The 17,745-nt window shown below is 38.1% G+C and overlaps 1 protein-coding gene across 1 annotated transcript in view; it reads left to right on the top strand.

Moving 5' to 3' along the window:
* The window catches only part of DGKB (diacylglycerol kinase beta), a 565,110-nt gene extending 549,001 nt beyond the window's left edge, over positions 1-16,109 (top strand). The window contains exon 25 of the mRNA XM_019534027.1: positions 13,647-16,109. Coding sequence (XP_019389572.1) covers positions 13,647-13,754 — 108 coding nt within the window. The 3' untranslated portion in view covers positions 13,755-16,109. The remainder of the gene's footprint in view (positions 1-13,646) is intronic.
* Positions 16,110-17,745: the final 1,636 nt, after the last annotated feature.

Below are 17,745 nucleotides of genomic sequence, written 5' to 3'. Positions count from 1 at the left end.
AAGGAGCAGCCCCCTATTACCTGCTGGCTGGCAAATTTGTAGTTCTCCAGGTGCAGGGACTGTACCCCCCATAACACTTCCAATGATGAGATGCTTCTTAGTAGGACAAAGTAATGTCTGTCCATACCATTAGGTTTCTCTGCAACACACCATCTACATACATTACATATGTAAGAAGAAAACCAAGCTCTCTATTTTGTAAAAACATAAGGTCACATACATATGCTTAATTTAAGACTGAAATTCTTGATGATACTAGTGGAAATTGAGTGTACAACTGAGGGCAATCTTGTAATTGCCTGAGTCTGTCATGTCCTCATGTATCTGTGTTCACAATGCAAATTTTCTGAACTTTGTCCAAGCACACTTCTTAATACAATTAAATGTTTTTCCTTAGGACCAGCAAATCTCTGCCTATGCAGATTGATGGGGAGCCATGGATGCAGACTCCTTGTACAGTAAGTATGCTAGTATTTGCCATATGTCATGGAGCTGGTTTTCAAACAAACTTTGATGGAGAAAAAATATTTTTTCTTGACAAAATTGACAAATACCTCAATACTTTTTTTTTCAACTAGCTCTAATAAACAAACTTTCATTTCAGCTTTTCTTAAATGGTAGGCAAAGAGACAACTGAAGGCATCACTGTTGACTTAGCTTTTCCCTCATCAGTTTCTTCATATGTAGATAGAATTCACGCCCACTCTCACATGAATACAAAGAAACAAAAAACCTGTAATTTAATCATGCTATTTCTTCTACAAGCTGAGATGGTAGGAAAAAGACACAGCTTGTTATTGTACTGTTTATTTTAAATACTTGAGAAATGCTCGGATACAGCAATGAAGAGCAAGCCGTAGAAACAGATAGATGCATGAAGCCAGAACAGTGGGGAACCTCATGAAATTTAGAACAAAATATTTTGGAGTGAAGAGATAGCAAATTACCTTGTGCAGTGATAGCTGGATGATTAAAAAGCAACAGTATGGCAGTCTGCACTTACACATCCAGAACAGAACCTGGGATTTTCTACTCACTGGACTTGGAGAAGGACCAGGATAATCCATGGAAGGGGTTGTTGGCTGCATATTTTTTTACAAAATCCCATCTTAATGAACTCCGATGCCATACACATGACGATCGTGTGCATACACCATCGGGTGACTTGCAGGTTGTGCATGTCTGTGCTGTCATCTTGTGACTCTGCCCAAAATCCAGTCTTTGTTATCCAGCCACTGTTCTTAATACAATTAAATATTTTGCTTTCAGGCTTATAAGTCTATACAGTTTAAGAAAGAGAATTATGGATGCAGAAGCAGGTCTGATATTTAAAATTCCAATGTGAGAAAATAGTAAATTACCAAGGCTAATTATTGCTATCTAGTAAAAATACCCTTTAAAGGGGGACAAAAACTGCACATGGAAGGGGTTGAGCCCGAGACCCAGATTTACGCTGATTTTTAAAAGAAATTTATGTGTCCTACAAAAGCGTGCTATGGAATATATTCATTTCCTTTTATAAATAAATGATTGATACAAGCTGTTTATTTCTTGAAGGCAAACAGTAGTGGGAGCAAAAGTGGACCTCAATGAATCTCTCTCAATTTAGTTACAGAATCATTATAATGATTGTATTGTATTTTATTTTATATTACAGAAAATATATCTCTTTTTTCTTCTCTGGAAAGGGTGAGGAGCTTTGTATGTTTACTGATGTTGCTACTATTGCTCCTCACATTGTAATGAGCTTTACCTGATCTCATTTTCTATATCCCATGCACAAAAATGATTTGTGCAAAAAAAAAAAAAACCCACAATAATGATGACAAACATAAGAAATCTTAATATAATTTATCCTGGAATAGGTGCTAAGTAAATGGGGGCATTTACTGTCCACAGGGGGCACTTAGGACAGATAAAGTTGTGGAGGGAATTCTGCCCCATCACTTTCATAAACCTGGGGTGACCCAGGTCTGTTCAGTGGCCGGGGGCCACTAGCACTGCTGCCTGAATATTTTAGGGGCAGTTTCTTAGAGTTTTCAAGCAACAGAGTCCCCTTCCTTGCAGATTACCACTGCATGGGCTACCAGGGAGCCAGTGCTCTCCCTCCCTCCCTTCCTTCCCCTTGGAGTAGAGGAGGGCAGAGGACTGAGATACTGGTGGTCCTTAGGACCTGAGAGACGTATACGTGCATTCAAGCTAGCATGAGATAAAAGAGATCTTCCTGGTTGGAATTGCTCTCATTTTTTTTGTGGAAAAGCCAGTTCTTTTCTATGCAAAACCTCTTGAATGCCCATATGCTAGCTTTTGGTGCCAGGAGAAAGGCATTTCTCCCAGCACAGATGTAATGCCTGCCCATAGCTTCAGCAACTAGAGCAATCACCCAAGTTGTAAGATATTTGGGTTTAATTCTTCCTCTGCTGATTCAAACCCCATACCCCAGAGAATGCCAGATATGCTGTTCAGAGACTCCCTCTTTGCAGCTCAGTGCCCTGATTACTGAGCTAAAGGGTTATGCTTTGTGGTACTTCCTGGCTCTGGCCTAACAAATATTTATTTTAGAAGTTATAAGATTAAATGTTTATTTTAAATATTTTAGAAGCAGAATAGTTTCAATAGGAAGGAGTTAAAATAACACTTACCCCTCCTTAATTAATTTCTGTATTTAGTAGGGGTACACCAATAGAGATTTTGGGGGCCGATACCGATAGCCAATATCTAAGGAAGCATATCAGCTGATACCAATCTGATATCCAATACAGCTGCCATCAGGTGGTAAGTCCGGCGTGGTGGAAGGGGATGGGGAAGGGAAGGGGCATGGGAGGGGCAGATCACCTCCCCCTATGGTGAGGGAGGGGGCGCAAGATGGAGGCACAGCTCATGGGTGGGGCAGCCCCTGGATCTGTGCAGCACAGGCTGCTGGTGCAGGGTGGAGCTGGAGCGGGGTGGAGCTGGACCTGGGGACGGTGCTGTGCAGGGCTTTTCTTGCTAGAGGTGGGCTCGAAGTGGGCTCTAGCAGGACTGAGAGGAGGCTGTAGCCACCCCAAGTGTCACCACAGCTCTGCTCCCAGCCCCATGTTGCCCCTCAGTACAGCCCCGGCTGAACACCCCACCTGCACCCAAGCGCCGGGAAAAGCTGCAGCTGTGCTGGGCAGTGATATGGGAATGCAGTGAAATTTGGGATAGCTGCAGCCTTCTCTGAGCACCACCAGAGACCGCTCTGAGCCCACCCCCAGCAAGAAAAGCCCTGCGCAGTGCCGGAGCCAGCTCCACCCTGGAGCTGCAGCCTGCGCCATGCAGATCCGGGAGCACACGCTCCCCCACGCCCTTCCAGGGTACCAGCAGTGGCAGGAGCTGCCTGCATCCCACAAGCTTCATCTGGTGGCCCTCCCACCTACCCAGCTGGGCAACCCTTGCCCCCTCCCTCACCGTGCGGGGTGTTGATCTGTGCCCCCATGCCTCTTCCCTCCCCCTGCCCCTTCCAACTTACCAGCTGGAGGCAGCTTTCCATGCTCCTGGCTCTGCTCCATTCTGCGCTGCGGCTGCACAGCACAGGCATTTATCAACCAACTTATCAGCCCCATCAGGCCGATATCCAATACAGACAATTTTCTTTATATCGGTACTGATCCGATATCAAACTGATATATCAGTGCACCTCTAGTATTTAGTTATAGAATAATAATATTCAGAAAGAGTCAGTGAATGGTGCCTATATGAAACAGGCAGCCAATGGATTATCTGCCTACATTCCATAAAATGTTTTTATAGGATACAGAGTAGTTTCTTTTGACAGTAAAGAGTATATCAGGGAAGAGGTTATAGTCAAGAGCATCAGCAGTTTCTGTCACTTTTTAAAAGGTATTTTTATTAGATAGCAATAAATATTGGCAATCATTTACTGCTCCCTCACTCTACTATTTTGAAACTGGGTCTCCCATTTGCTGGATGGGTGTTCTAACTACCAAACAGTTGTACAATATCATACTACTAAGACCAGCACTACTTCTTCCTCCAGTTGCATTTTAAAGGGTTGGAAAAAAAACATGTTTCATTTTTAGAACAAACAGGTTTAGGCACCAGCCTTAAGACATACTGGACATGTCTACTTTAATGCATGGTAGTTGCTGCACATTTAATTTAGTACTTTCTAAATGAAGTGCTAACTGAATATGCAGCAATTACTTTTACTGTGCAGTACTGCTGGTGCATGGGTTTTTGTAACACTTACTGCTCAGTAGCCTAACAACACTGCACAGTAGGTTATTAGCACAGTTTTTGACTGGCACACTACTGGACAGTGTTATTAGGCTACCATGCAGTAAGCATCTCGTGTAGATGTGCCCACTGTGAATCCTGAGAGATGGCTCCAGTAATGCTGAGTGAACTTGTCTGTACATTGCAAGTTTGAGGTACACTCCTGGCTTTAGTGTTTCTTACTAGCCAGATTAGGTAGCTCCCTTTCAATGTGCTGCCTTTTGTAACTCACCAAACGTTATATAGGGAACCTAGGCACATAACTCAGTGCTGTGGATTTTGCTACAGGAACCAAGCACCTAAAAGTCTTGTCCCTGTGCCTCTGTGGGTCATTCTCGTGCCTCTGTGGATCTAGACTCAAGTGCCATCAACACCCATTGAGTTTATTGTGGCATTTGTTGGAACTGAGGGCACACTGCACGTGGCTCAAATGATAACTGTATTCAACACCTTTCAGGAACTAAGCAACTTTGTATTTTAGAGACTAGACTCCACCAGCAACTGAGACATTCCAATTCTCAGAAAAGGTTGAGTCCATCCCTTTCCAGGATGGACTAAGCTATGAGTTCCTTCTCTATTTTCCCTTCAATTTACAAGTTGAACCAAATGACAACAATGCAAATTATGTTTTTCAAGCGGCTAAATTTGACTTCTTGGTTAATGCTGCTCTAGATCCAGTATATTATGCAGAAAGAAAATATTCTTCTACCAGCTCCTATGATATCTATGGCATTTCAGTAAAACATCAGCACATGTGGACTTTGAAGATTGCAGGCTGTTTGAGTGAGATGAACAAGACATCCACTTTTCCTGTTACTACACTTTGACTGGCATTTTTGTATAGGAACAGCACAGCAGCACATGGGTTCTTGAGAGCTTTTTCTTTTTGGTGAATAAATGTAACTTTCCCCTAAGTGATGGTGTAAAACATGGCTATTGTGGAATACAATTATTGTGGAATGCAGAAAATATTGTGATAATCCCCATAATTTGTAAAATCTGATTTGCATGCTTTTGATTTCTCTTTTGTCTCTGATGCTAAAGAATTTGCTGCATGCTTTACTTGCAATCTCTTTTCATGCAAATTGCCCCTTGAGACCAAGAAGATCTGTGCCTGCTGACTCCTCTGCTCAGACTGTGCAAAGAGATTCTGCATTCCTTTCACAGTGGGTAGGACTTTACTGTGCTACACTGAAAGCTAATATCCATAGATGCTAGTGTAACAAAACCCTAGGGTGTCAGGGTGCTCCCAGAGATTCACTCTGGATTTGCAAAGCTTATTGGATCCCCACTCTGCTGAATGGGTATACCTACATTACTGATTTGTCCAGAAATCACAGTTTACTACAGCATTTTGGTAAAGTAACAGGAAAACAAAAGGGTATATTTCAAGGGAGAACAAACAGTATTTAAAAAAAAAGGGGAAAAGTGATCAATTGCTTTGACAACAAAGTGTGATAGAACAAGACTGACAAAATCTTTATCCTATGTTCAGACTATCACCTTCCATTCATAAAAATCATGTGAAAGTCTCCCTGGGGTCAGCCTTCTCTTACTCACAGCTGCCTCCCTCAACCAGGGACCTCCATGCTCCCTCTCCATACCAGGAGCCTTGTAGCCACCCACTAATAATCACTACCTCCAGAACATTTTACATGGCTTCCCCAATGCACACACCCCTAACTTCAAAGGAGACAGTGAATCCACTGGAGCAGGAGTGGGCAAAGTCCATACCTCAGGCTGGATTGGGCCCACAGCAGACTCCATTTGGTACCTCTGTGAACCAGCTTTTAAGGTGGCACCCTGCCCTACGTTCTATATGGTTTTGTTGGAGACTATGGGCTAGAACCAGTATGGTGCTGTGACAGGTAACTTTTAGGGTCATGGTGCCTGGAGTCAAATACATTTTACATTCTACATTTGAACGGTCATTGGCTAAAATCAAAACTTGTGTTCACTCCTCCTGGTCCCAAGAATCTTGCATTCCTTCTTTCCAATCATGGGCAACTGGTGGATCCTTAGCTGGGGGGGGGGGAACACATGCCCCCCCCAACGACCAATGCTGCTTACTGGGGGGGTGTCCCCCACAGTCAATCCTGCTGACCTGGGGGGGCAAGCACCAGCCAATCACTGCAGCCACTCCCAGAAGCAGCTGCAGCGATCGCAGCGATTGGCCAGCACTTGCAGGGGGGGGAGGGAGCACTGATGCTTCCATCTGCCCATCGCCTAAGCGGCACGCGTGGCCAGTCAGGGGGTGCATCTGTGCTCCCAGGGAGTGCACGTGCACCCCCGTGCACCTCCTATGCATCACCACTGCTTTCAATGGCCAAGTTCAACAGGAGAGATGCAGGGGAATTAACTCTACACTACCCCAGCAGAGCCTATGATCTGATGGTTAGGAGTGGGGAGAGGTGGGTTTGAACTTCCTCAGACTTAGACAAGCTTAGAATACAAGCCTTCCACTTACTGCGAAGACATATTAGACTGTGATATAAATGTGGGTGCTGCCACCATTGCCACCACCACCATGCCTGTCACCCACTTTTTATGAAGTCTGATTCAGGCATTGTATGGTACGCATGTATGCTCCAAGCACGCTATTAGATCAGGCCCCCAAAAATATTCTATCAAGCTTCTGGATTCTGATGAGGCTTAGACAGGAGCTAGGCACCTGCCTGCTCAGGCCAAGGCAGTCCTATGCATGCAAAAACCAGAAGCAAGGTATCTAAATTAGTTTAAGCTAGTTTAAGCAGCAATGTGTCTAGTGAATTTTGGTTTAATTCAAGTTAGACAGCTATTGAGAGTGGGCATGGATCGCAATTTTGAATTTAAGCACCAGTGTCCTTTATTTTGGATCTGGCTTTCTATATGAAATCCTGACTGCAGTGAAATCTATGGGAATTTTCTGCTGATCCAAATTGATTCAAGATTTTAGTATAGTTATAATAATGTAAACAATATGACAGCTGTGTATTATATTTATTAATTGCATTGGAGTAGTACCAAGGAGTCTCAATAGGGAGAAAGGCCACACTGTGTCAGCAATGTACTCAGATATAAAATAGAGAGCATCACCACCCTTCTCATATTATTATCCAAGTTTCTGCAGTATGTTGCATACAGGCAGACTGCTGTGCTACCCAGAGCCCCAATCAGTCTGCTGAAGCATAATAAGCTGTAGGATTGAAGCCTAAATTGTATTGTTTTCACCATCTTTTTGTATAACGTTCTTTTGGGGAAGGAAAGATTATAACGTTAATGTTATGTTAAACATCTTGTCTAATTAGCTGCAGAGGAAATTTTATCATAGCTCTCTCAGACAAATACAGTGACATGAAAGATATTTATGGTTTCACCTGATTTCCAAACAGGTCATTAATAGTAATGAATCTTCAAAGGCTTTCAAGTTAATTCGATAAATTTCTAACTTCACCCATCAGGATTTCTGGAAGAAAAATAATCTTTCAGTTTAACTACCTAGCTTAATAGCATTGTTTTTAGAAAGCTATAAGAATATTCTGTCTTAATTACAGATAACTGTGATTACATTTCTTTCATCTGTTCCTGACTTGGTGAACATCAAGTCTGAAGCTGCTAAGCATCACAAAACTAAAAGTAGAAGAAAGAGACCTTAATAGAAGATGCAGGCATTCTTCCTCCATGAACAAATGACAATAATAATCCTTAGATGGGTCCATTTTAATGGAGAGCCAGAAATTTATAATGTCATAAAATTATTTTTTTTAAAACATCAGGTACATTGTATATCTATTGATAAGAATGATCAAAAGGAAATTTACTATTAAGCCATTATTTTTCCCCTGTACTATTGCTCATAATGTATATTAGACCAGAAAATTGTATGTTTTGGCTGTTTTTCAGTCTTTTATTTTTATATGCTTTCTGGTGAATAAGCCTGAATAATGGGTCATTTTCCCCTGGCCTTTCTCTAATTCCCTAAGGGTACAATTGAACCATGGTGCAAAATGCCCAAACAAGGCCAACTCACTACTTAAGCAGTATGTGGGGAGAGAGAGATACTTTTTACGCACCAACTGAAGAGCATCTGCCTCATCTGATGGGAAATTCTAAGAGAGGAACTCACTTTTGCATAGTTCTGTCAGCCCCAACAGGCCATGGAAAGGGCACAGAAAAGCTACCACTCTTCTCATCCCATGAATTTCTCAAGCCATCCACTCTCTTATGTCATTGAATATGTTGTGCCTATTTAAACACATCCATTGCGTCTGTTTTTTCAGCAGGAGCAGGTTCACACCCTAGTTGCATTGGCTGATGTAGGGAAACATTAAGTAGTAGTTAAATAGTTAACATATAAATTGATGCCAATCTTTAGAAAAGTTTCTCTCTAATGACAGTGAGCAGAGGGTGTATTACTTTTTTTTTGTTGAGGGTCTGACACTTTATTGTGCAGTTGGGCGTTATTTTTTGTGTTCACTGGTACATTGCGCATTAATTAGTTTTGTTTACCTATGCATAATTTTTCTTAATTTCACAACAGTAGTTTTTGTAATTGACAATGCAATTTACTGCATGTGTGCTTTCTGCACCTCAGACAAGTATGCTAACATGTAATGCACCTATCTTTCCAGTTCAGATTGTTAAGAAAAGAATTAGTTGTGACTAATTGCCAATTAATTTGCAGTGGTTTGAGGGAGGGAGGGGGGAAAACAATTGCACCTAATTAAAATTTAAAATATTCCAAAGTGTCATCTTTAGGTGTCTGTGGAATACATAATTTCCATTTTAGTTCTGTGCTGGATCTGTAACAACCCTGAGCTTGACAGCTCTATTAATTTAAAGGCTCAGTGATACCTATTAGTACAAAACATGAAAAAAATGCCATTAATCATTTATTTTAATTTTGCAGCTCTGTCATTTTCTCAGTATGTTTAAAAATTATGATGACACCATAATGTTTTCCAATCTACCTGTGTGAAGGGGAAACGGATCACACTACTTAGAAGAGATACTAGAGTATATTATTAGAGCTTAATTAATGCCAAACTGATTAGGTTTGATTGCATTTTGCACAATAATATTGTTAAGAAATTATTTAAAAGAAGTGTGGCATAACCCACTATTTAAAATCATCGGACTGAATCAAAGAGTTTGGCCAAAATGAACACAGCAGAAGCCAGGAGACAGAGTTCCAAATCCATCACATCTCTGCACAGTGTGGTCTCCCTTCTCAAGGTTAGAACAGCCTTAAGGGATGTTCTTGCTGAGCTGCCTCTGGGCCCATCCTCTCTTGGTGAATGGTGTGGAATAGCAGTACTGCAACCATGCCTTCCCACGGAAGGGAGTAGCCTCTCCACTGGGAAACAGTTCCTTATGTTAGAGCACACTTCCCAGCCAACCTCACAGCTAGTTTCTGTTGACAGCTTTGAGTAAAGTGATCACAGAGCCCTCAAACCACTGCATCAGTGTGTTCATACTTGAGTTTACTTTGTGGCCCCTAAAAGGTAGAATTCACTTCCTTACTGTTAATCCAAACACTTTAACAGAAATTAGAGAAAATGAAGACTATCGTCTTCATTTGCAGTTTCTAGTTTCTTAGTATCGGTGATCCTAATTAGTTCCCATATTTATAGCACCACATTCTCGTTTCAGTGGAAAGGTAATGATCTCTTATTTAAGCATACCATGAAATCAGTAATGCATACATACATAAATAGTGCATATTGTAGAGTCCAATCACATAAAAGGAAAACTGTTAGGTATAAGAAATGCAGCTAATACATTCAATGTATTACTCCCTAGTGCATTTTATTTACTGGATGCACTGTATTAATGCAGCTTCTAGGCATATTTTGAAGCTCGGACCTGTTCCTGAAAGAAATAAATGTCCATTTTATGCATTTATAAACATCTTAAATATCACAGACTTGGACTTCTCATTTATTACAGAAGTTATCTTCAAATAGAGAGCAATTACCATCTCTAATTTTAAGAATTATGCCGTTTTCAAAACTGGCTATGGTTTTCCTTTCAGCAAATATATCATTAAATGCACTTTCCATGACTGCAAAAGTTATTTTAAAATTTCTAATGCTAAATTTTTTGTTAGAGCCATTTATTAGATGTCACAGTCTGCAAAACTTCATTGTTAAGACTACAGACTCATAGGAAGAAATCTGGGCCCTGAAGAAGTGAATGGGAGTTTGCCATTGATTTCAGCAGAGGCACAAACATACGACTGGAAGGGGCTTACAATAATGTTATTTACGGAACTTTCAACACGGACAAAATCTGCCTTGCACAGTTTGTATCTGAGCTTGCAATTTCCTGTTGGATGCAACTTTTCTGGGTTTTTATGATTTTTTCCCCCCTAAATATATAAAGTTACTCCAAGCAGAAGCATTTTCTTGTGTATTTTTTATGCTTGCCTCTCAATTTCTTCATCAGCTTTGCATGTTTTGTCATTTTTTTGCAAGAATTATCCATGATTGCATTTCCTGTGTCCAAGAAAACGGAGTAAATTTTCCCAGCTCTAGAACTCGAAGTATTCCATAAAATTTCTACAAATTGACTTTACGAAAGTATCGACAGTTAGTGATAATAATGGTTTTACAGTAGAATGCAAAATATTGCCATTTTTAAAAATTGGAATGGGCATATTTATGACTGTGATTCTTTTCACGTAGCTGTTACCTGTGTCTTTGTGAGAGTTTGTATGTGCTTACTGGGCCTTAAGCATATTGGGTCTTTTTTTAATGTAGTTCAACAAGAGATGACATAGGTGTGTTTGCGGAAAGTAGCAGATAAGTTGAATTTAATAAGTAATCCCCCAGATATTTCATAAATCTTCATATACAAGTTCATACATTACTCTCTTCAGCTTAAATTTTGTTTATGTATATAGTTGATGTCAGTGGAATAAAGCTGGTTTATCTTAGCTGAAGATCTGCTCACTACACCACATTCATAAAGATGTACTTAAGGCTGTATACCCTCGTATACACTGATCTTTCAGAATAATTACCGAAAATGTTCAAATTGACTCCCATGTCCATATTAAATCCTCCAAGCATAATAAGACTATATGCTTTTTCCACTCAGACTTCTCACTCCTGGTTGAAAACACTCCCTTCAGAAAAGCCTGAGAAGAGAACCTAAGATGCACTCCATGATAAGTCAAGAGGTTCTAGATCTCAGACACAAAAGAGGTTGAGGTTTCAGACTCTGGAGCCCTTTTCAGAGAATATGTGTTTGAACTGCTTAGTTATTCTTATCCAATGGTATAAAAAAGTGTGAGAGGGGTGCTGGTATCCAGAATAGCTGGTTCAAATGAAAGAGATTTACAAATAATTTAGTCAGAAAGTAATTATAGTTGTCCTGAGAGACGCAATATGTCCTCCCCTTCTAGGGGATTTCAGAATGAGTCCTCAAGATTACCCCTCCACTTCTTTTTAAAGCCATCCTTTGCCTTTTGCTCTCTGGCTGGGTAGAACACGATTTGTAGAATTATAAAATTACATCAGTGGAAAGAAAACTTTTCTGCTGCTTCATCATGGTTGAGTTTTAATATTCTCTACGTATTTTAGTCTCAGTGAAATTAGTAGGGTTAGAGTGTTGTTGTAGCTGTGATGGTCAGGGAGATATGTGAGAAGCAAGGGGGTTTTTTTGGAGATACCTGCACCAGCTGTTTTCCAAAAATGGCTCAATCAAGTAGTAGCTGCTGATTAGCTCATTATTGAACTCTGTGATCAGGCTGACTGTATGTGGCCACTGTCGTCACTTCCAAAGCCAAACATATCTTATGCATGTGATGTATGGCTTATACCAAGCCATGAGAGAGATTTTCAGAGCTGGATCATTTGTTGACAGGAAATTGATATAGATAGAGCTATGCTAATTTACCCCAGCTGAGAATCTGTCCTCCAAAGTGGAACCTGAAGTGGTGTTTATTGTGAAAAATTGTTTTGTCACCAAGTCTCTAGAGCAAGAATACTTCTCTGGGTGAAATTAATCAAAACCTAATAGCAAAGAGAAAGATAAACTAAATTTGATGCCAGTGAATACTGATGTTATTCTAAAGTTATATAGTGGCATTGCAATGCGCATGTGAAGAGTAAGCTAAGGTTCCAATGTAGTTAAATAAACCTACTCATCCCATGAAGATTTTTATGTTTTGGTCTCTTTAGATTGTAAAGTAAATTCCTATCCTAAGAAATAGCCTGTTCTATATTTTAATGAGCCTCTCCACGTGGCATACATTTTTTGTTTCATTACTATTAGTGAATGACAAGTGAAGGATATTTATTTTAACTTGAAAATGTCAGGTATGCACTTTAAGAGATATATTTTTTGCAGTTTTTAATGAGGTGGTGTTTCTTTTTGAAAGAAATACCCATCTCTGATGTGGGTACTGTGCAGGTGACAACTGATATTTAATAAGTGATGGTTCTTGTATTAGTCGTAGTTCACTAAAGAAAATGTCTCAGATTGCTTTTGAAAAACTCTTAGCGTCACTAGCCCAAAGGCAAGATGTGACCTTTTTATTACATAATGAGAATCATTTATTATCTTACAATGTATCTTAAAGTCACAGACAAAATGCCACTTTGATAATTGCTTTCAATTAGCTTTGAGCATAGCATACATTCATAAAATGTCTTCTCTAATTTAGACTTGAATTAGAGAAAATTGCAGACATAATCTACTTTAAGGTTGTCTCATTTAAGGTGATTCGTAGTTTTATATCAAAGAAATCAAAATGGGTGGCTTTAGAGCAGTCTTTCAAAGTGCTTAAACAGGCTTTTCAATATTTGAGTCTATTCTATTGCCAGTTAATTAACAAATTAGAACACTAGTTCATCCTTTTTTTTACATGTTAACTTTTTACTTTAATTCCAATGGTTATTTTGATATTAAGCATTGTGTTTTATGTTAAAAGAGAACAATCTGATTAGGAAAATAAATAACATATACTATAAGACAACACCATGTATATTTTAATAATGAGCACCAACTTGTTGCCCCATCTTACAATGTGTCCTTTCCTGCTATTAAATTATTTTTCATCCCATGGATACATAAAACATTAAAATCCAAGCAATGATAATGCTGGTTATAAATCTCCCAAATAGGTAGCATATTGCCAAGAAGTTATTATGTATTTAATAGTATAACACAAATAATTACAATTATGCATGGTAACCTTGAATATAATGGATTTGCTTTATGGTATTTCAAATATTAGGTATAATAAAATATATGTTAATTTTTTCTCTTCAATCTTTGGTTATATGAAAGGAAAGGAGCTAATTTTTAAGATCCAAAATGATTCAGCTACATTGGTGTTTTGCAAAAATACAAGAGAGATTGTGCTAGCTAAATACTAACTATATTTTCTTTTCCTCCCCTAGATAAAAATAACCCACAAGAATCAAGCCCCAATACTGATGGGACCTCCTCCAAAAACTGGTCTTTTCTCCTCCATCATCAAAAGAACAAGGAACCACAGCAAGGAATAAGCCTTTGTAGCTGAGTTCTTAGAAAATAAATTAGCAGCATTGGCTTTTGAATATTCATGCTGGAAATCTTTCAAGAGTTTTAGAATATTCTTTACTTGCAGAATCATGGAATTTGGTATAGCAGTTTCTGTGACTGAGCTAATGTAAAATGATGCTATTAGAAAAATTATTGTCACGGTTTTGTAGGCATTTTGCATGAAGAAAGCAGATGTTTACATAAAGTGATATGGCATATTTTTGTTGCATGCATTACCATTTACTAATTTATGAGATAATTCTGCCATGGAATACAAGAAGGGAATGCCATAAGTAATTTGATTTTCTTGATATGATTCCATTTCTAGTTTACTCTAATGCAGTTATCATAATCCATAGATTTGATAATTGCTTCTCGTAATCTGAAGAAGTTTGGAATTGGTAATCGATTTGACCTGTTGCAAAAGAGCCTGAAAGGTCACAGGTCTCGTTAACTCATACTTTTACATTTAACATTGCTTCCCACTCTTAAGAATACTTTTCTTTTGCATTTGAACCCCACAAAATAGTACTCAAGTATTTATATCTTTGATAAGATACCTCTCATCCTGCAAACACAGGCATGAGTAACTTTACACATAAAAACATCTTATTCAGCTGACCTGCATTACTATTTGCATGCATATAATTACTCATGTGTAAGTTTTTGCAAGATCTGGTATTAATGAAAGTCTGCCTGATTAAGGGCTATGAGACTAAGGCCATGCTAAGACAAAAGATAATACTACCTGTAAAACTAGCCAGCAACATTGTGTGCTGAAACATTAAAATGCTCAACTCAGCAATAAATCTTTGTAGTATGCCAAACTTTAAATCGTTTTGCATATTGACCAGTAGTGCAGTGTGTATGCACACAAACAGCCAAACCTCATGCCTAATAAAGTGCATTTCCCACCAAAGATTTAGTGAAGGATGCTTCAAAGAAATGGCTTAATGCATAATTAATCAAGCACGCTGAAGCAGATTCACTTCTGAAAATTTACAGTTCTTTTGATTACCTTGGCAATGTCCAGACTAATTCTAGGATAGGAAAAACAGTCAGTTAATTGCAAGTAAAGTGTTCACCTTTCATTTGTTTCATATAGTAATAAACACAGACACATACGATGAGTACTGCACAATTAAAACTATATCTAATTTTCTTTTACTGTTATTTGTACATTTACACCATACACAACTTTCTCATAGTCTGAATCAATCTCCTGACAGCATGGACATGATTCAAAACTTTTTATAATTTGCTTCCATGAATCAAAACTTTTCCTCTTAAAATGATTTGGGAAGCAGTTGTTCAGGTCTTCATTTTCTCAGCTCTCTGAGAAACTTCTCAGCAGCTTAGAAATCACAGCGCAGGTATTTGCCTATGGTTTGCATGGCACTGTTGAATTGCCTAAGGCAAATCCGAGAATGACAACCTTTTTCAATGTTGCATATAAACTTACAATCTGGATCTACAGTAAGATGCTTTTTTGTGCAATCTTTACATTGCTCTTCATACAGAATGACCTGCACCTCATCACTGCATGTTTTCTGTTCTCAAACATCCCATGAGAAAATAAAACCTTTTTGAAATGCATGATTTATTAGTTTGCTCCCACCTTTATCTTTCCATTAACGTGCTAATGTTTTATCAAATCTATTTTATATTGATTCATTCATCCTTAAAAAAATTAACTCACATTTAATTATTCTGTAGTGCACGACACTGTGCATGGGTTTAAGTAAAATTGATATTATTTGGTTCCTAAGTGTGTGAACTCAACAGAGTTCCTTTGTATATAGTAGATACTGAACTAAAAGGCAGTATATTGATGGTAAAGATTAAATATATATGAAATGTGCTCTCAATGTTCTGTAAACATTAGGAGGCAAATACCAATTAAGTTCAGCATTAGTTAAAAAATCAGAATGACAGTTATTTGCTAAAATTAAGATACTGTATTTCACCATTTCTGGGACCAGTGTTATTAACAATTATGATAAAACAGAAACTATTGCTCTTGTATATTGCATATATATCCACACACCAAAAAAAGAGTCTGTTGCAGTGTAGTTACTGCAGTTATCTATAGAGGGCAAAAAGTATTTGCATAAAGAAATACCTTGTTGGCATAATGTTACATAATGTGTACTGTACATTGATTTTATGAAATTATGGTTACAGGTATTTTCACATATCTTAACAAAGAATTTTCTACCGTTGCTATTCAACCTTTTGTGGCAAAATGTGTTTAATGATATCAATTATATTATGTGCCCTCTATGATAATCTCATTAATATTGTAACCCTGAAAAACAAATAAAATGGTGCATAAACTATTCTTTAACCATGTTTTTAATTTAAAGGTGCCAGCTGTCGGATATATGATTTTTTCTATATAGAGAGAAGGATGGGTTTAAGCACAACCCAAATAGTTCATTTCTCTTGTGATAGCTAGGTTAAAGAAGCTAACTCATAAATGACATTCCCACTGAAAGATTTAATAAAATGAATTGGCCATCTTACTGTATATAGACAATTGCTTTTATCTGTTATATTTTATAGTCCTACTAATCATCATGATAGTTTTTTAATGCAACCTATATGGTAATTAAACACGACGTAGAAATTGTGGATACTGAAAGAATATGATGTTCTGAAAGCCAAGGGAAAAGTTTATAGTACATGGAATACAACATGAAAGTAATATGGTATATTTGATGACAAAGTAATTCACATTTTTTCTTTAATATCTTCTGTGTGGTCACCAATTAAAAAATACACTTCTATTTCTTAATGTAAAAAAGAATATACAGAAATACCTTCATGTAGCAGATATAGACATACATTTCTTGAGGTGCAACCTTGCACTAAAATGAATGACAAAACCATCATTTGACTTAAATGAAGCACTGGGAGAGATCCAGGTATGATAATTTGTGCAAACTGCTCATAGACTAAAACTGACTGAATGATCTCATTAGATTGGCAAATTTGCCATTTACTTGCTAGAACATTGCCACTGCTGAATGCAATATTCAGTCCAGAAAACTATCCTTTCTCCTTTCTTGACTTCTGTTCATTCATTTCCTTCCCTTCCTCATCTTTTTACTTCCCTTGTTATGGCCATTCCTAGATTCTTTACATAGAGAACCTTCAAACCAAATACCCTCAGCAAAAAGTCAAGTTTTGAAATGAGCCAGGCCTACTTACTCATGTGCCTACAATAAAAGAAAATGAAAGGCAAGAATATAATCACTGTTAAATCACTATTGCACACAGAATTTATCCAGTGGTTAACCTGTTCTACATCTCACAAAGCTGTTCATTAAAATTAACAGATTTCCTTACATTTTATGGTTCCTCTGCATCTCTGTGTTTGAGAGGATACCTTAATTTTTCATTTACATATATGATGAGCTAAAAAATACTGAAATTTCTTTACTGGTTCTGAAATAGAAGTAACACTCTGAATCTATCATCGTTCCCACATTAATGTTACAGTATATTTCAGAAATATATGCAGTATATGATATCATCAGAAAATGATGCTCATTTTTTGAAAACTTTGTGAAATTAATGGGCCTACAAAGTAAAATGAGAATATTTCAAGTTATATGGGGGGGACTCAAAAAAGTCTGGTTTTGGCACTGCATGCCCAAAAAAATTGAAAGAGAAATGATAAAAGTTACTTTAAAGCATATTTTGCATGATTTTATTTATTACTGGAACAATGTACTAATGCTATTGCTTTTTGTAATCAGTAGGAACCTACTTTAATCACAGTTTTGCAATTTTCACAGAAACCACAAAAAATGGTTTCTGCAGTCACTGCAAAAATTGAGATTTCCTAGAATTTTGTCTGGAATTGCACCCCCCCCCCCAAAAAAATAAAATAAAAGCTTACCAGAATGAAAAGAAAGCATAGCACTCTCTCTAGCCATAGAGCACATGTTTTGAGAGAGAGCTGCTGAG

The sequence above is a fragment of the Crocodylus porosus genome, unplaced genomic scaffold, assembly GCF_001723895.1.
Source record: "Crocodylus porosus isolate Cpor-Errol unplaced genomic scaffold, CroPor_comp1, whole genome shotgun sequence".
NCBI classification, from domain to species: domain Eukaryota; kingdom Metazoa; phylum Chordata; order Crocodylia; family Crocodylidae; genus Crocodylus; species Crocodylus porosus.
Note: the sequence above shows the minus strand (reverse complement) of the source record. Positions and strands in the feature narration are given on the sequence as shown.